Source organism: Gobio gobio (genome assembly GCF_949357685.1).
Source record: "Gobio gobio genome assembly, chromosome: 19".
Classification (NCBI taxonomy): domain Eukaryota; kingdom Metazoa; phylum Chordata; class Actinopteri; order Cypriniformes; family Gobionidae; genus Gobio; species Gobio gobio.
This window is the reverse complement of record NC_137112.1, coordinates 23168867-23188842: the sequence shown is the minus strand read 5'-3', so window position 1 is coordinate 23188842 and position 19976 is coordinate 23168867. Positions and strand designations below refer to the sequence as shown.

At 35.8% G+C, this 19976-nt stretch overlaps 1 protein-coding gene across 4 annotated transcripts; it reads left to right on the top strand.

Moving 5' to 3' along the window:
* The first annotated feature begins 575 nt into the window (after positions 1 to 575).
* Positions 576 to 18702, top strand: ptbp1b (polypyrimidine tract binding protein 1b). Of its 4 annotated transcripts, none has more exons than XM_079845072.1 (16): positions 578 to 645; positions 1181 to 1231; positions 2484 to 2514; positions 6635 to 6695; positions 6786 to 6958; positions 7699 to 7845; positions 8335 to 8490; positions 8650 to 8760; positions 8908 to 9082; positions 9180 to 9260; positions 9349 to 9494; positions 12320 to 12353; positions 13134 to 13226; positions 15992 to 16208; positions 16292 to 16369; positions 16792 to 18702. In XM_079845072.1, the coding sequence occupies exons 1-16, from the start codon at positions 638 to 640 to the stop codon at positions 16922 to 16924; spliced, it is 1695 nt and encodes a 564-aa protein (XP_079701198.1). In that variant the 5' UTR covers positions 578 to 637; the 3' UTR covers positions 16925 to 18702. The 4 variants fall into 4 exon arrangements, with proteins under 4 accessions (XP_079701199.1, XP_079701198.1, XP_079701196.1 ...); XM_079845070.1 differs by having other exon boundaries at positions 8335 to 8544; XM_079845073.1 differs by lacking the exon at positions 1181 to 1231 and having other exon boundaries at positions 576 to 645.
* The last annotated feature ends 1274 nt before the right edge of the window (positions 18703 to 19976 follow it).

Genomic DNA, 19976 nt, shown 5'->3' with positions numbered 1-19976 from the left:
GGATGCTGAAACTTTATCGATTTCATTTGAATACGAATAAATCTATTTCACCATGATGACCATCTTTTTGTGGAAACAGTAATCAAATCCCTAATCAGACAATGGATCTCTGCTTCCACGGCAAACTTAAATATTCATTCAACCGGTTAAATTAGCTTTCAGTCTGCTGTTGTGTCTAGTCTACCATCCGCTATTTAGACTTATTAAAAAAACTGTATAATGATCACGTGTATTCTATTATGTTAATATAATTGGTAGCTATCATTAAACACAATTCATATATTTCATTAAGTAAAGTTACTATTACACGGACAAAATAACAGGTTAATCCGTTTATTGAACATAATAAAACTTGTTTCATAAGTGATTTGTTCATTCTTCAAACACGCAATACAATACTAGGATGCACGACACGCAATTTCTCCCTCCTCAACTGTAACCGCCCTTTGCTTTCAACTCGTCTTATCCAATCACAATCCTCCTCGTGTCTCATACTCCCACTGTTTTCCAGGATCGACCAATCACCGAGCTCATCGCTGAGGCTTCCACTCAACGCACTCCGCCATTTTGTAGCGCTTTAAGAAAACTCAGCCAAGCAACAAAGTTGCGGATCAGAGCTGCTGTTCCTCGGTGTGCAATGGACGGGTAAGTGATGCTACGTTGTTATGAATGGAAAATAAGTTGTACTTGCCTGCCGATAAACATTGCACGAGTAAAACCGTACGTTTAGCAACTCTGGTGTATATATATATTTTTTGTTTGATTGGACAGCGCGAGCGTTTTCATCCCCAGTTGCGATTAAACAAACCCGTAGTTTTATCGTGCGTCAGGCGTCTGTATGATGCTTTCTGTTTTGTTTGGCACATTTAGTTTTCCCCCTGGTTTGCCTGTTTTATTTCTATGAAATATAGTATTGCAGCCTAAAAGAGTTGTTTTCTACAAAACTAGGAAGATTTCCACAGATGGGACTTGTTGCATCGTATAGGCTACTGTTAGTAATTAAAGTTTAAGTAAAAAAAAAAAAAAAAAATACGTTATTTAAATCGTATAAATGGGAAAAGCATGCATTAAAAGTTATAGGCTACAAGTTTTTCTAACATGATAACTATTAGTAAAATGAGTAAGAGTAAATTGATTAGTTAGATTGTGTGATGGCATTGACATATTTTTCCTTGTGCAGCCGCCTAGAGACTGAATTGTACCCAATGGGATCAAGTTACGCAGAATTAGAGTAAGTCTTTCTGAAATTGTAGCTATAGCTCTGAATTTTTTTAACCTCTTATAGCTTGCATTTTATTTAGTAACGTTAATTTTATTAAAGAAATGATCAGTGTTAAGTGTTTCCCTTGCAACATGAGCCATGATTGCCATAGTTTCCACAAAAACAAAGTAGTTACTTTGCCATTTTAAATTCCTGTTTTCGATGAGTAACCTATCACTAATTAAATTTAATGTGTATTGCTAGAACAGTGCAAAAAAAAATAACACTTACGTATTTAGACTGTTATGATGCAAATTATGGGTTAGGAAGGACAAACCCAAACAGAAAAAAAGTATAGAAAAAGTTCAACTTCCTGAGTTTGGTATATAAAAAAATATAATTCCTCACTCTTTGGTGAAAAAGAAAACTAAGTTTCACTTAGTGGTGGTTAATACCACATAAGCGGTAACAATTACTGTTATGTGGCAGAATTTGTGGTTACTATGGTAAATGGTCTCAAATGAGTTGGTTTAATATACCTGGGTGAACCAGACAGACACTGCACATGTAAGATGATACACAGAAACTAAAACCACACCCCAGGTATTGTGAAAAAAAATGACCCCAGTCCTCAGGGCCCCCTTGTTTGAGCTCTCATTTGCATAAAGGTTTTCCCTCTAGGGGAAAATGTATCAGGATTTGTTTGGCATAGTCAGTTTCCTTTTCAATTCATTGTTTCAAACATAAAAGCTTTTAAGCTGTGCTATGTAGATATGGGGAATTTTTGAAGACCTGATCCAAAGGAGAGATTCTGTTATTGCGTTTACTATGAGTTCATGTGAAACAGGATGTGGGGGTTAATCTTCAACCATAGACTGACCCAAAATACCAATCATATTTCTTGCTCTAAGAGAGATCTGTGGGAAGGAAGGATTCACAATCCGCTTATTCCTTTAATGGGAAAAACATCTGACCAACATGAACCAAATGAATTAGACTCATTAGCCCCACTTAAATATTAATTATAGTTCATATTTTGGTTGAGGGTTTTAATTATCTCTTTTTGGCTTCCATAAATGGGCTCGATTATAAAATTACATATTAGACATTTACTGTCCTGTGCATGAACATTTTTCTTTACCTTTTGTTTCATTGGGACTATTTTAGACAAATGCATGGGGTCAGAATGGTTCCCCTGTTCTCCTTTTTCTTATTTCATGTGTTTTTGTTTCTGATTTCCTGCTCTGATTTTTTTCCCCCTCATTTCTGTTTTCATTTACAGCGTTGTTCACGATATTGCAGTTGGCACAAAGGTAAGAATCTTATTTTTGGTCCTTCAGTCACTATGGTATATGACACATGTGCTTTGCAGCTTGGATTGATTCAGTAAGAGTTGATTATTTTTCACTTAACTTCCTTTAACTGTTTGTGTGCCATGACTCTCTATATTGAGAATTCACATGGCCTTTGTGACTTTCACACTTTGTGCTATCACTCTGTCTAGAGATAATTCATCCTGGCAACAAGGTGAATCATTTAAAAGCAAATCAAAGATTTGTTAGAACAAGCACTGTGGCATTGTGCCATTCCACATTGTGCGTTCTCAACTTTTTATTAACTCAGAGTTATTATTTAACTTTTAAAAACAAATTCTGGATCATATGTCATAATATTTGACTGTTGTGAAATGCAGAGTTAATAAATCCCAAACTTGCTGCCTCGATCAGCCTTCATGAGGCAACAACATGAACACTCCCGCACATTCTCTCATTAAAGATTATTTCCTGTGGTATGTGGCTAGTGAGGAGGGACCTACAGGATGTGGAACAAAAGGCTGATTCATGGGGTTCATTTAGGTTAGTTACTTGCACGCTTCAGGTCATGCAGTAACTTATAGCATCAAACCTACAGGCACTGTATTTATCTGAGGATTACTATGGAGTTGTTTCCTAGTTTACGATTTAAAATAGTGGTAAGGGACATTCTTCTGCATTATGTCTCGGGTTCAATTACATGTTAAATACAATGTGAGCTCATTTGGAAGACGTTTTACTTCTGGAATGTGACATTTCTGAGTGAAACAGGATATTTAGTGAGAAAAAAAATATAGGATAGGAGTTTTATTTATTGGTAACTTCATTGGATTGTGGAAATCCGGCAACAAGAATTGAGCTAAACCTTCTAAATGGCTATTGGTTAGCATTAATGTGGCTTATGGTATGGAAAGTCATTTTAGAGGAATAGCATGTTACATTTTAATGAAAGCTTTTAGAATGGTGGCAAAATAGCATGCTCCATTTATTCACTAAAAAACATAGAAGCCATAAAAAGGGTTGATTGTTGATTTCATGTTAACTGGGAACACAGGAAGCCGTTCAGTCTTGTATTTGGGCTAAATTAAACTGCAGTCACAACATATTCATGTGCTGCATGTCAAGAGTGAAATCAAATGTACAGTAGGAAATTATGTAGGGAGAAACTTCATGTTTATCATGAACGCTGGGCCATATGTGGCCCTGGACCATGAAACCAGTCATAAGTCGCACAGGTATATTTGTGGCAATTATAGCCAACAATGCATTGCATGGGTCAAAATTATCGATTTTTCTTTTATGCCAAAAATCAATAGGATATTAAGTAAAGATCATGTTCCATGAAGATATTTTGTAAATTTCTTACTGTAAATATATACAATTATTATTGTTGTTAGTAATATGTGTTGCTAAGGACTTTATTTGGACAACTTTAAAAGGCGAATTTCTCAATATTTAGATTTATTTTTCTTTGGCACCCTCAGATTCCAGATTTTCAAATAGTTGTATCTCAGCCAAATATTATCCTATCCTAAGCTTATTTATTCAGCTTTCAGATGATGTATTAATCTCAATTTAAAAAAATTTACCCTTATGACTGGTTTTATGGTCCAGGGTCACTATTATTATTATTATTATTATTTTATTTGATTTTTCTATTCCCATACTGCCTTTATTTTCAGCACAAAAGATTGTTCCTTTATTTAAAATGCATTGAAAATGCATGCACACTAAGGTCAAAGACATTCATTAAGAAAAGTAGATGATCAGTTGTAATTTAATGTTTTTAAATGGATCATTGGATGTTCTGGTTGTTAAGATGATCTTCAGATGTCTGTATTTGTCTTTGCGAACACAGGTGACAAGCATTTTATTGTTTGAGTGCAGTTTCTACCTTTTAGAGACATTCCTCAGAGATTGGTTTTGGCTGTTGATATGATGAGATGAATGCAGTCTATTCATCAAATGCAAATATGTTTGCCTCATCACTCAGTACACACATGTAGCTCTTGTGTTTGTTCAGCAGTGCTGATCAGAGGGAAGATGGCTGGGGGAGGTGCTAATGGGTCACATGGGGGTTCGCTTGATGCTATCAGTCTCTTTCTTGTTCTCGGTATCTCGTAAAGAATGCAAGCCGAAAGCTCGTGGGTCACAGGTGCTGATTACAGCGAGCTGACAATTCACAATACTCTCAACATGTTTTTACTTGCTAATAATGCATTGTGACGTTGTATATGTGGTGTCGGGGTGCACAACCACGTATTTATCTGTCAAAAGGTGCAGTGATGTGTATATATAGACTCTCCACAGGAACAATTACTGATTGCCGGTTGTTATTTCTGCACTATCCAATGTAAAAATTAGGTCTGGACCTGTGCTCATAACCTGTATGGTTAGCTCAAGTTTGAAGGCACACCTGGGCGTATGGAGATAATGGGTCTTGTGTATTCAGTCCTGGGTTGGGTTTCAGTTACCTGCAGTGCAGGCACAAGGTTTCCATGGTGAGCGCATTACAATCGGAGCCATGGTAACGGCCCCGATTTTTGTTGTTGTGAATTGTTGCAGTCTTCGCCCCTCCCCCTGTCCTTCACACCTCCTAATCTATTTAGCAAGTAGGCCTATCCCATCATGCCACACCCAACAAAAAGTTAACACATCGAATGTTTGTTTCTCATGCTTAATTAGCTTAAATGCATAGAGATACTGCTGTCTGACACCATCTTGAAGCTTTGAAGGAATGTTCCACTCAAGTTAAACTCTATCAACGGCATATGTTAACTTAAAAAAAGACATTTAGTACAAAATGGCCATGATTTAACTAAAATGAGGGAAGTTGTGGGAACACTTAATTTGTGGCCTTGATGTCTTGTTTTTTCCCCCATCCATGTCATGTTGGGGGCTCTGTAAAAATTAAATGTAATATTTTTTAATAACAGTGTGAAATTAGGATATTTGTTTTGAGATTTTCTAAAGATTACATTTAACAGTGTTTTTAAGATCTATTGCATGTGAGTGTTAGATGACAACAAAGGTAAGCTAAATATAAAAACAGGGTAAATAATATGCATTTAACATAACTAACAGTATTTAGTGCTTTATTGCCAAAAAACGTTCCAAGCTCAGTTTGTTGTTTTTTTTTTTTATATAGGAAACAACAGTTTAGGGTAAAAGGTAACTGAGTAGAGCTATAAAAAAGGTTTCTGTAAAAGTGTAAAGCTTAGCTTGTTTTTCAGTAACCCTTTAAACATTTGTTGTTTAGCTTGGTGTGTCGTACCAGATGCATGTTGTGTAGCCACCCCCCTCTGGTTTACATGTGGTTCTCATTGAGTCGTTTGACTGTGGAATTTTAATATGTGGCGGCTAGGCCTGTGTGGTTGCATGGGCTTTAGTATTTTCTGCTGAATTTCACTTTCTTTAGTCATACGCTGTGATTGGACAATCAGAATATAGTTTGTTTTAATTCACCCAACTACTGTTGCTATCTTTCTCAAATGTCTGCACTCATATAATGGACAGTCAGAACAAACTTTTGCTTTCAATTGTCCAAATTAAACGAGACAAAGACTTATGATTTATTACTTATGTTAGTCAGATTTAAGTCATGTGTAATCTTGGCTTATGGTGTGTTTGATACCAAGCACAGAATATAGTTGTATAAATGTATTTGTCTTTAGACATGTTCACATGTCCTTCCTTAAAGAAGGAACATCAGTCTGGACTTTCATTCCTCTTGGTCGACGACCCGGAGATGTAAAATCGCCCCTCTCCCCATGGTCTACAGGGCTCTTCCTTCATAGATTTCTAGTGGGGGATGTCTTGTGGTTGATCTCTGACCCCACCCATCCTTAAGGCTGTGCTGTTTGCACAGGAAGGCTGAATGTAGCATTGCCCATTTCCTGCATTCTGAGTTTCTGATGTAAACTTGTCCTTATTTGGACATCCCACTATCATTCTTTCCTTTACTACTTGTTGCCATTCAGGCTAAAGGTTGGATTCATCTATCATTAGGTTTTTCCTCTATACTTCAAGTGTCCTGTTAATAAGTTTGTAAACCTCAGAACTGACTGTCTAAACCTCATGAAAATTACATGGTTTGATCTAGAGCTTTTTTTTTTTTCAGAGAGGATCTGACGAGCTGTTCTCCTGTGTTACCAGTGGGCCCTATATCATGAGCTCAGCAGGTAGTGTCTATATGCTCATTATTTCTTTCTTTCTTCAATGTGGATATTTTTGTCCCAGCAATCCATCCTGATCATCTGCTCTCAATGTAGCCAACGGCAATGACAGCAAGAAGTTCAAAGGAGAAATCAGAAGTCCCGCTGCCCCATCCAGAGTTATACATGTCCGGAAGTTGCCCAATGACATCAATGAAGCAGAAGTCATCTCCCTCGGCCTTCCGTTTGGCAAAGTCACCAATCTGCTCATGCTAAAGGGAAAGAACCAGGTACTATTCCCTCTCCTAAAAAATTTAGATTTTTCATTTATGCAGTAAATAAACTCTACTTAAATAAGTATTATTTCTGTCCCCAATATTTGTGTGTTCTAGACTGTTTTATATTGCTTAAGCATTCAGCTTAGCAACGCTAATGTCAGACTTCAGTATTTCTTTGGTTAGAAATTATTGTTTGTGAGTGTATTGTTGCGAAATTGTTTGCAAAAACAAATGTTCAGATTTAAGAAAACAAATGCTATTATTTATTCATTACATTGATCAAAAGTGACAGTTAAACCATTATATTACTAAAGATTTATATTTCAAATAATCAATGTTCTAGTAAACTTTCTATTTATCTCAGAATCCTGCAAATAAAGTATCATGGTTTCGACAAAAATATTAAACGGTACAATTGTTTTAAACTTGGATAATAAGAAATGTTTCTTGAACATCAAATCAGCATATTAGAATGATTTCTGATGAATCATGTGAGATGGAAGACTGGAGTAATGATGCTGAAAATTCAGCTTTTCCATTAAAGGTTTAAATAACATATTACAATTTATAATATTTCACAATATTACTGTTTTTAGTATATTTTTGATCAAAAGAACCTTACCCCCACAAACTTTTGAACCATAGTGTATGTGAAATGAAGCTTGTTTAGCTAACACCTTTTTGTGTTTGTATGCTTGCGTTGAGCATTTTATGGGCTTAAACGAAATTGCATGATCTGCATTTTTGTGCAGGCTTTTTTGGAAATGAACACCGAAGAAGCAGCCCAGACCATGGTTACTTACTACGCTTCTGTAACACCTGTGATTAGAAATCATCCCATATTCATGCAGTACTCCAACCACAAAGAGCTGAAAACAGACAACTCACCAAACCAAGTGGTATGTGCTTCAAATTCTCTTTCAGCATCCATCCCCTGCCTGCACATGTGTATTGTACGTGGGCTTTGTGAAGTTTCATTACACTTTTCTACATAATTAATCATTTTAACATTTTATAATGATGAGTTATTTGCAGCTGCTGTGCACATGATGATTGATACGAGCAGAGGGCCTGGTTTGCTGTCTTCTACGCATCTTGTTTTTTGTTGCCGCATTTTCCACACTGCCCGTTTTCTAAACAGTTTATATGCCGCTAAAGGCCTTTAGCAGTGAATTCCACAGCTGCAACTCATCAGCGCTCATTTGGAGGATAGCTTAATTTGTTTTGCTTTGTTCTGTTTGAGTAAACCGAAACGTAGCTAATGGTGTTTACTCCATACTCGATTTTGATCAGAATAAGCCATCTACAAATTTGACTTTTTTTTTTTTTATCTATTTAAAATCTAATTGAAATCTAATTTAATCTTTGCTATTGTTTGGTGTCTACAGAGGGCACAGGCAGCACTGCAGGCAGTAAATGCTGTCCAGACAGGTAGCATGACTCTAGGTGCCATTGACCCATCCGGTATGACTGGCCCCAGCCCTGTCCTGAGAGTCATCGTTGAAAACCTATTCTACCCCGTGACCTTAGATGTCCTGCACCAGGTATACACTTCCTCTAGTCTATTCTACACCGTGACCTTAGATGTCCTGCACCAGGTATACACTTCCTGTAGTCTAGTACTCTGCAATGCTATTACTTTCTGACTTAACTGTTGGCGGGTATGATTGTTAGATACTAAAATACGCTCGGTTCCTCGACAGATCTTCTCCAAGTTTGGCACAGTGCTGAAAGTGATCACATTCACCAAAAACAACCAGTTTCAAGCTCTACTCCAGTTTGCTGATGGCCTGACAGCACAACATGCCAAGCTGGTGAGTGGTGCCATCTATCAGCCGTCTTAAGAAATGACAGTTATTGAAACTTGGCTTTATGCTAGCTCACATACTGTAAAAGAATGTGAAAGTCTAGATTTTGGCATGTATATCGAATCGTTTTTACTAAAATATCTCTTTCCTCAGGCTCTAGATGGCCAGAACATCTACAATGGCTGCTGTACCCTGCGCATTAGCTTTTCCAAGCTTACCAGCTTAAACGTCAAATACAATAACGACAAGAGCCGTGACTACACTCGTCCAGACCTGCCCACAGGGGACAGCCAGCCTGCTCTTGAACATCACCCTATGGCTGCTTTCGGTACAAACGGGTGTCGAATTATACCCAGCACACTCTTTTCTTAACCATAGTTCCATTCTGCCTCTTGTAGAAATTTCTAAAAATTTGTGTTTTGCAGCTACTCCCGGAATCATCTCTGCCTCACCATACGCGGGAGCACACGCCTTCCCTCCAGCTTTTGCTATCCAGCAAGCTGCAGGTACGAGTCTAAGGCTTTCTCCGTTTTCATATTTTCCAAATTCTTATGTCCTGTGATGTGTAATTTAAATTGAGACTGTCTTGATCAGGGTTGACAATACCTGGGGTTCATGGAGCCCTTGCCTCACTGGCCATTCCTGGGGCAGCAGCGGCTGCTGCAGCTGCAAGCAGACTGGGCTTCCCAGCCCTCCCCGGCAGCCACTGCGTAATGCTGGTCAGCAACCTGAACCCAGAGGTTAGTAGTTCTTACTCTCTCATTGACCTGGAAGTGCTCAACATGTCTATTTAAATGTTAGGTCTTTAAATTAATTTTATTTTATAATGAATCAGAAATGCATCCCTTGTAAAGCTGTCACAGTGCTGCAAAACCACATTTAAAAAGGAAAAAACTATTTAAAAACATTATAATGTAAAAATATTGGTATAAATATTAATAATTTAAATTAAAACAATCACATTGGCACCAAAGCAAAAACAAATGTTTTTATTTTATTTGAATGTAATGTATAATAAGATGCATATTATTAATTTAAAGCAAAACAATTTGCACTACAACAAAAACCTGTCGGTATCACTGATCTATATAATTGACTAGATTGCTCATTGTGTGGCCGTGAAGCCACTGGAAGTGTTCGAGCGGCCATCTTACTATTCCCTACCGACAGAGGGCATCATTGACTTGCAGCCAAAACCCTAAAATCCCCTGATTTACAACATGTCAGTGGGACAGGATTCTTTTTGTTTTATATATGCATGTAAGTTAATAGAGGTGTTATCTGTAATGTGTATGGTCTTTTCAGGCTGGATAAGTGATATAGAAATTAAGATGGGTGTGTCTACTGTACATTGCTGGCACAGGTAACTGACCTAACACAAAATAGATTTCTTTATGTATGTAATTATGCAGGACATATTAAGCATGAATTTATATCTGGGATTATTAGCAGGAATTGATTCTAATATATAATAAATATTACAATACATACAAGACCCTAACCCTTTTTTCATTCAAAAACACTGGTTCATCCTGTAATGAAACCAGTATTTATGAATGAGTCACTGAATCATTTATTCAAACCTTTAAAACAAATGTATTTAGATTAACTGAGCTGCTGTGACTGTGCAATTAATGTTTTGTCAGAACCTCTAGTAAATTACAAGTTATTTTGTTTAGTAGTCTGTTCAGAATCATGGGAGAATTGAGATCTCTGTTTAAAGCAAAATAATTATAATTTGTGATTCTCAATTTATTCAGAATCGTGCAGCTCTAATTCAGATTTTAAAAGAATAATTTTGACATTTTGTAATACAAATGTTGAGGTCTCTGTCTCGTCCATTAGCTGATCTGATATTCGCTACTGTAATGAAGATGAACGTAACTTTTAATCAGCAGGGGAAATTCCTGACTTTAAACAAATAACCATTTAAATGTTTAGGGTGTTTGCATTGTAAGATTGTACAGGGAGACTTCAGGCTTCAAAACGCTGGCTCGTTAGGTAATGTTTCCTCATTAAAATCAGATGATGGCTTCACTTTTTATGACATCATGAGCAATCCAGTCATTTATATAGATCAGTGAGTGGGACACTTTTCTTTTAAAACAAAATTTGAGTTTTTATGTCTTGATGTGAAAAATATTTGTAAAAATAAAATCAAAGCAATGGCAAAAAAATAAAGTAAAAATGTTTTATTATTTTGTAAGGGTGTGACGAGATCTCGCTGTATTAAAATGTGGTGATATTTCTCATTGAAGTGAAAAGCTGTCTCACGATATCAGCATAATGGAGTTGTTTGTGGCAAAACCTTTTAAAGTGCTTGCATTATATTGTTCAGCATATGATAATTCATTCTCCGAAAGTAGAACTGAAGTGAGGTTCATTACAAGATTAGTAAAGACATTTCAAAATGCACCTGAATTGTTTTGCATTTTGCTGATAAAAAAAAAAAAAAATTGTCATATCGTTATTGATGATTTTTTAAAAACTATGTGAAAATATCGTATTGCCTCAGACCAGTATCATGTATCCGTCCCACCCCAAATATTGGCATAAATATTAATCATTTAAATTAAAACAATGGCAAGTAACCTTGCAATTTAACTGTACAATGGATATTGTAAACTGTTGTTACTACTGCTGAATGTTCTTTCATTTTAATGTTTGTGATCCGTTTTCGCTCCGTAATTGCAGTGTACAGGGCACAAAAGCCTGCTTTTTTTAGTTTCCATTAACCGAATCCCCGCCTCTTTATTCACTCAAGTGTTCTCACCCTTTCTACAATGTGTTGTCATTTCTTCCTCTAACATCCTCAGGTTTTGTGTTAAAAGTGCCATTCAGTTGAGCTTCATTCTCCTTGTTGCTTCCATTTGAATATGTTGCTGCTTTACTTCATATTCCACTCATCTCCTCCAAATATTATACAACCGTAAAATTGTGAAATTGTATTTTCTGTTGGTCTGTTCAGAAGTTGGTATAATTCATTCATTTGTACGGTTTTGTAAAACAGACCATTGGAAAGTGCATTTACACATGTCATATTGAAAATGGTACATTTATTTCTACAGTAATTACTAAAGATTAGCTTGTTTTGCTGTTGAAGTTTCTTTGTTAAATTTAGCACTATATTTTGTGTTTCTTTATGTATACTGACCTTGTTTTTTTTTACCTCCTTTTTTTTCTCCTATTTCTCTCCCTCCCCGTTCCCCTCATCCCATTGCTCTTTTTTTGTTTTTGAAACCTCGTTCTCCTTTGCCATCTGGCTGCACGCACCATATGTCTCTCTACTTATCTGATCTGTACGAACAATTACACAATTCCACATCATCCAACAATCACACACCAACATGACTTCAAACACACAAACATTTCTCTCTCTTCTATCCCCCCACTCCCACCCCTCTCTCCGCTCCCAATCCATTAACCATCTTCATGATCCAACCATCGTTTTTCGCCATTTCCCGTGGAACTGCCTCGCTGCCTCGGATATGTTGAACCTCCACTCTGCCTCCGATCTTTACCTGTCTCTTCCTCCTCCGCTGCCCCCCTCTGCTGTCCTTTAAAGAGAGTTACGCCCCACTGCCTCTTTATTCTCTTCGGTATGTCATCCTTTAGCATCTTTTTTTGTCACTCGTTTATTCTGTTCTTTTAATTTGACTTTATTTCCTCACAAGACATCTGTGAGGCCCAATGCTTTGAGTGCCTCGCTTGTTTTCTGCAGTATTTGGTGTGGTGAGATGAGACGCGTCATGAAAAGCTGCAGCTTTCCCGAAACGTCTGCACTTCCTTTGAATGCAGACGGGAGGCTGCCGCTTTTTATGACGGAACAAAGCAAATTGGCTTGTAAAAATGTTGCATGCTTTTGAAAACATGCTTTTTTTTATTGCATGTCTTTAGAGAAATACTGTTTAAAATACTTGGTTTAATAGTCAAGACTCCTGCTGTTTTATATGTTCATTCTTTTTTGGGTTAGAAAGCATTTTCATCCCCCCTCAACTTTTTATCTTTCAATTCTTATCTCAATCGATACGTTTAATCTGTTCCTCAGAAGACCGTAAAACAACCTTAACACTCGTTGCAGTCTTCCTAAGATCTGCAGATCCACAACTCTACTGTTAAATCTTATTTTTTTTCTTAACTAAGATTTCTTCTTAAAACAAGTTACTTTGTCCTTTTTCACTCAAAGCCCTGATACATTTTTATTTTATAATATTTTTTTAGTACCCTAAAAAAAGCATGTTATGGTGTGAATTTTTTATATTGGAGTATCTTGATTGTGAACTGAAGTTGTTTTATAGCTCAGGCTGATTTTGATGAGGTGTGTATGATCATAACTAATTGCATATTTGTATCTGACATCATTCTGTCTCTCTTTGTAGGTGTATATGGGGATGTATTGAGAGTGAAAATCATGTTCAACAAAAAAGAGAATGCTCTCATACAGATGTCTGATGTGACACAGGCTCAGCTCGGTAAACTCTCTTAATATTATGGGTATTTACTTGATATGAAACTGGTTATCGCTGGAGGCAATTAAGAGGCCACTTTTTCCTGTTCTCATAAATGCTGCATGTCCAAGACTTTTGGGCATAAAGCACCCTAGAATCTTTATTGCTTAATTGCAGGAAACGGAGAATGATGTTTTTATTAATATTTTATTTGAATTGTATCTGCAAACAGTGATTGACCATCATAAAGCTGAAAGCAATACAATGATTCAGAATCAGACTATGATAATCTGGTTTATCTGTGATATTTTTGTTTTGGCTAGTAGAAGTTCTTAATGGCTTGTAACTTAAGTTAGTAGCCAAACCTTGTGTATACATCACTACCATTTAAAGGTAGTGAGATTGAGAATTCTGTCATCATTTATTCACCCTCATGTCATTCCAAACCCGGGAAGACTTTGTTCATCTTTGGAACACATGAAGATATTAATGAAATCTGAGAGATTTCTGTCCCTCCATTGACAGCTACGTGACTACTACTTTGAAGCTTCAAATAGTTGAGATTGTAAAACTAATCCATATGAATTGAACGTTTCAGTCCAAATTTTCTGAAAGATACTTTATATAATGAACAGATTGAATTTAGGGTTTTATTCAAATTTAAACCGTGATCAGCGAACATGAGTCACGTGAGAACGAACCTCATTGGTTCTAGCGGAAGCTCAAACGTGCTGCGTAACACACAAGTATGTCCTCTGTGGTTCTCATACGTCAAGCAAACATGCTTGCGTTGAGAGAGAGAAATCTGTTTTCATTCAAAATATCTTCATTTGTGTTCCGAAGATGAACAAAAGTCTTGCAGTTTTGGAATGACATGAGTGATCTATTTACTGTCATAACTTGTCATTAGTGCGTATTCCATAATGAGATTTTTTTTTATATATACATACATGCATGCATGCATGCATACATGCATGCATACATACATACATGCATACATACATGCATGCATACATACATACATACATACATACATACATGCATACATACATGCATGCATACATGCATGCATACATACATGCATGCATACATGCATGCATACATACATACATACATACATACATACATACATACATACATACATACATACATACATACATACATACAAGGGATGCAACAATACAGTTAGTCCACGGTTCAATACATACCTCGATTTTTAACCACGGTGTTCGGTTCTGATGGCTTGTCACATACATTTTTTTGTTATTCTATTCTTCGGCGACAGGAACCGCAAGAGGTTAAGGAGAATAGAGACAATTTTTTTTATTGCTATACTCTTTCTTTATTTTACTTAAAATAATTGAAAAACCTTACTTAAACTTAAAGCTTTACTTAAAAAACCCTTGTACACATTCCTAGTGTATTGTGTAATATAAAATAAATATATATAAAGATTTACACTGGCAGCTTAGAGCAGTACAGCAGCATTTAAGTATGAAATTGAATGAATGAATGTAAAAATAAAACACTACCGAGACTTCACTATAAAATATACATTGATTCTTATTAAAGCTACTGTATTAAAGTTTTTCAGTCAAGAGCTGTGAGGGATTTTCTCTTTGTCTTTTGTTGTTGTATTAACATTAAAGGGATATTTCACTCAAAAATGAAAATTCTGTCATCGAGAAATGAATACAGGTTTGGAACAATATTAGAGTGAGTAAATAATGACATCATTTTATCGGTGAACTGTCCCTTTAAGGACCGCGTGTTCACTACTGCCCTGTTTTCAATTTAAGACCTACGTGCATGTAATATACAGAAACGATTGCGATTTTACTTTCACTTTAGACATAACCGACTGTATTTATGTTAACCTTGTGTGTATTAGCACAGTAAGATGACTACTTAGTCCAGTAATCACGTGTTTGACAGGCTTTTAGTGCGCACGCGAATGAAACCGGCAAGGCTTTAAAACGCATGCAAATAATGAACTTTCGTGATTGTGAATAACTATAGTGTTCCGTGAGTATAACTCTACCACTAACGTGTGATGTGAATGTATGTTGCGTTGTTCAGTATTGAGATGGAGGCAAATGATAGAATTTGTAGAAAAATAATTAATTAAATGCGAAACCGAAAAAACCGCAATTCACAAGCGCGTATTGAACCGTGAATGCCGTACCGAACGGTTCAATATTACATTGAGAATTGTGGCATCCCTAATACATGCATGCATGCATACATACATACATACATACATACATACATACATACACACATACACACATACACACATACACACATGCATACATACATACATACACACACATATATATATATATATATATATATATATATATATATATATATATATATATATATATATATATATATATATATATATATATATATATATATATATATATATATATATATATATATATATATATATATATATATATATATATATATATATATATATATATATATATATATATATATATATATATATATATATATATATATATATATATATATATATATATATATATATATATATATATAATATTTTTTTTAACTGCTACAATGATGATTCACAATAAACAGAGTACACAAAAAGGGTATTGGTCAAGTCGTCAATGTCCCAATGTTTAGCAGATGCTAGTGGTCAGGTTGGTTTTCACATTATACTGATTCACGTCATGGGGAACTAGGGGGCAGAATGATACACCCTCTGTATATTTCTATTTTAGTGTATACATTCATGTACACCTTTTATATTTCAGCAATGAGCCATCTAAGCGGGCAGAAGTTATACGGCAGGCCCCTGCGCATCACCCTGTCCAAACACACAACTGTCCAGATGCCCCGGGAGGGACATGAAGACCAGGGTCTCACCAAAGACTACAGCAACTCTCCTCTCCATCGCTTCAAAAAGCCAGGCTCAAAAAACTACTCCAACATCTTTCCTCCCTCATCTACCCTGCACCTGTCTAACATCCCGTGAGTTTATACACATCGGCTTCTAGTTTTTATATACATTTAAAAACCCAGATCTCATCTGTAACTTTGTTTCTTTGTTTTAGACCCGCTGTTGTTGAAGACGACCTCAAGATGCTCTTTGCTAGCAGTGGTTCTCTTGTCAAGAACTTCAAGTTCTTTCAGTAAGTCTGCAGCTGTGACATTATCATACTGTGACATGCTGTATAAAAAGATACTGCTAATGGAATTACAACCGATAAATAACTAATGTGTTAACAGTATGTTATCAGCCATAACTTTTAAAAATATATTGTTATCTGGCAGAAATTATATATTGAATAATATAATTTCTAGATGCCTTGTTTCATTTCTTATTGTGATTTCTGCATTTTTATGATTATGATAATTTTCATTCATTTTTTTTTTTTTTTAAATAACACATTTAGCAAATTAAAAAACCGTATGAACACACTGATTACCTAATATGCATTATTTAGTGAATGGTTTTCAATTAATTTGCTACCAGGTTATTTTGAGTTGAAATGCTTTTTTTGGCAGCAAGAATCTGTCCATAAGAAATACTAACAAATTCATTAACTTTCAGGAAGGATCGCAAGATGGCTCTGATTCAGATGGGTTCAGTGGAGGAAGCAATCGAGTCCCTCATCCAGTTCCATAACCACGATCTCGGGGAAAACCACCATCTTAGGGTTTCCTTCTCCAAGTCCACCATTTGAGAGAAATATTCTCTAGAATGGGTGGGAATGGCCAGTCATTTTAAACCTTAATGCGTCTTAATCACAAAGCTCACTTCCATCATTCCATTTATTTTATTTGAGGCATTTTTTTGTGTATATTTACAAATGTTCTTTTTATTTTAATCACATTTTAGAACAGGTGTATTATTAGTTTGCCCCAAAAACTTCTTTAACTGAATACATCACTCCATCTATCAGTTTCAGTCTAGTTAAGGCTTGTAAAAATGATTTCTGTAGAAGCAGAGATGAACCACTTCAGGCTTTTGATTCCATTTGTGCCTTCGGATCTCTAGAACCTCAGTCAAACATCTGCAACTAATGTTTGGGAATCTTTGGTTTACAGTCCATTTCGTGCCCTCAGGGCCAAGCATTGACGCTCCTATGAGACATGGGTAATTTCATCAGGCTGATGGTATAGGCCTTAAACTCTGCACCTCTACGTTATGTATCTCCCAGTGCGTTTGTATTCATCGTATCTTCTAGCTTTAGCATTTATACTGTATTTTAGACATAGAATGTTTACAGTCATTTTTCTCCAAGTTAATGCAATCATTTGTTTAAATCCTATAGTGTTGTCAAGATTTGTATTGTTTTTATACTGTGGGCCATTGCATGTTGGCTGTGATCAGCGGATCATTAATCGCTGTCCGTTTACTGTTTGTCCTGTATTTTGCATAGAAGTTCAGTGTCAGGCTTCATGTTATTGTGTGATTTATAGTAGATTATTTAAGCCGTTCTTCAATGCCCCATGTATTTTATGTATTCATGTACCTGTGTGTACATTACAGCTTGATACCAAAGCCTTTTCTCCATGTACCTTCGTAAGGGACACCTTCTTGACACCTTTTAGCCTCACGACAAACGACATGTACAAACGTGTCCTCTCAGAGTGGCTTGATGCTTCCCCCTTCTTTTTAGGAACAGTACTGTTTGATGGAAACGGTTCAAGTGAACTGGGAAGGGCGATAGACATGACTGATAATCAGCACACCTGCTGAATTGTGCACATCACATAATGCTCATATTAGACACAAAATGAGTTTGGGTCTTTGAAATCTGACAAGTGCCTTTTGAAAATGTCTTGGTTGACTCACAGCAGTCTATCCTGGTGACATTCAGCTGCATTAACTTTCAAATGATGTTTTATGAAAGGTCTGACGATGGCCTACATTTGGCACTCGCACCAGAAAATGTAATATTCTTTGTTTATATTATATTCCTGGCAATGTTTCATAATGGATCAAGTTATTTTACTTTACTATTCATAATTTTTGCATTATGTTCTGTGTATGTTCCCCCCCTCCCCCCTCCACCCCTTTGTTATATGTTTTACAATTTGTTTGGGACCAATTAAAAAAAAAAATAGAGGTGGCGCTCCTTGGATATTGAAAAAAATAATCACTATCATTTGTGAAAACATTGATTCTTCACAGTGGCTGGATAAAACCTGATTATGCATCCTTGCACAACATTAAAAACCCTCAATTTACAACATCTGCCTTAGATTAAGTGCTTTTTCTTATAGTGGACAGATGAGGTGTAAATACTATTTTTGTATCACAATGTTAAAAGTTAGGGGTTTTTATATTTCTTAAAAACGTGTATATTTTGATTACAGCTATGGACCATCATCATGCAAAAGTATAGTTCAATATAAAAAGGTTAAATCAGGATTACACTGTTTTCAGTCTTTGTTCTTCATCTTCATGGCATTCCTAGTTGTACTTTTTTCCTTCAATAAATATTTCTTTACTCAAGTCTGTGACGTTTATTCACGTGTCCATAAATTAAATGAAAGCTGCAATACTTTTACGAGAGACTTTATTACAGAAATCATATGCAAGAGTTTGGACTATAGAGGCTGAGTTTCACTTTTGTGAAGTCAGCCGCGCACCATTAATCTATTTCAGAGTGTCGGTATGAGATTAATGCCATGTTTCTGCTTAAAACTCACTCTGTGACCTAACGGACGCATAAATGTATAATGAGACAGAACGCTGAAATTTGCCGACATCGTAAGGTAAATTATTATCACGCAATATTATGGATCGGCAGAGAATCGTCTTTCTATGAGTCATTAAGAAATGATGGTTCTATTCTATCTAAAGAAATATGAGGTAAACCGAGGTAAACGTGTGAATAGCCATTTCTTCAAATGTGGACTAAAGTTTTGTAGCCTTGTGTAGCTACTGAAGCACGTGATCAAAAATAAATGGGAACAAACGCGATTGAATATGTAGGCCTACATGTTTGTGTCTTGTTATTGTAGCCTATTCAAAATATAACTATATTGAATTTACATTCCTATCAGAAATTAAGAATTATAAGTGTCGTTGTAAATAGTGGTCAAATACCGAAGCTAATCTATTTAATACTTCAAAGATCAAAGTTAAATCAGAATATTTATAGTAAATGTAACAGCTGCCAAAAAATAGTCTAGCTCCACTGTACCTATGATTTATTTTTAAAGGGAAAAAACCGTTAAAAAAGTATCCTTCTGTTTTTTTCACAAATCGCACCCTGATAATAATAATAATAATAATAATAATAATAATAATAATAATGAAAGAATTGAATAATTAAAGGATTAAAGGGATTTAAGGGAATAAATGGTAAAGTTCTAGGTCTAATTGTAGTTTTTGAAGTAATCAATTTAAACTATTTGCAAATATTTTATTTTAAAAGAGTTCACACTTATTCGTATGTCTAATACTGTAGAAAATGCAAACGTTTCTTTGCCATTTATGAAATCATGATCGCATATTTTCAATTCAAAACGGCGAAATTTCACAAAAAATTGAGTAGTCTGCAGTCTATTACTGTCGGTAGCTGAACATTTCTATCATCAGCTGAACAGTTGTCTGCGACTTGCATCTACTTACATCTTCCACGAACTCTCGTTGCGTGTGTGTGACAGAGACAATTTTGACAGTAAGCCCCGCCTTCTTTTATTTGATTGGCCATCTCGATCATTTTGAGCGCTGTTAGATCATTTTGAGCGCTGTTAGTAGACCACTGAGGTAGAGCAGCC

What these genes read in the sequence shown, in the direction of transcription:
- ptbp1b (XM_079845070.1), top strand. An exon ending in CTATATCATGAGCTCAGCAG is followed by an intron (nt 6,696 to 6,785) that starts GTAGTGTCTATA and finishes CTCTCAATGTAG; the next exon opens with CCAACGGCAATGACAGCAAG. An exon ending in TCAGCAACCTGAACCCAGAG is followed by an intron (nt 9,495 to 12,319) that starts GTTAGTAGTTCT and finishes TGTCCTTTAAAG; the next exon opens with AGAGTTACGCCCCACTGCCT.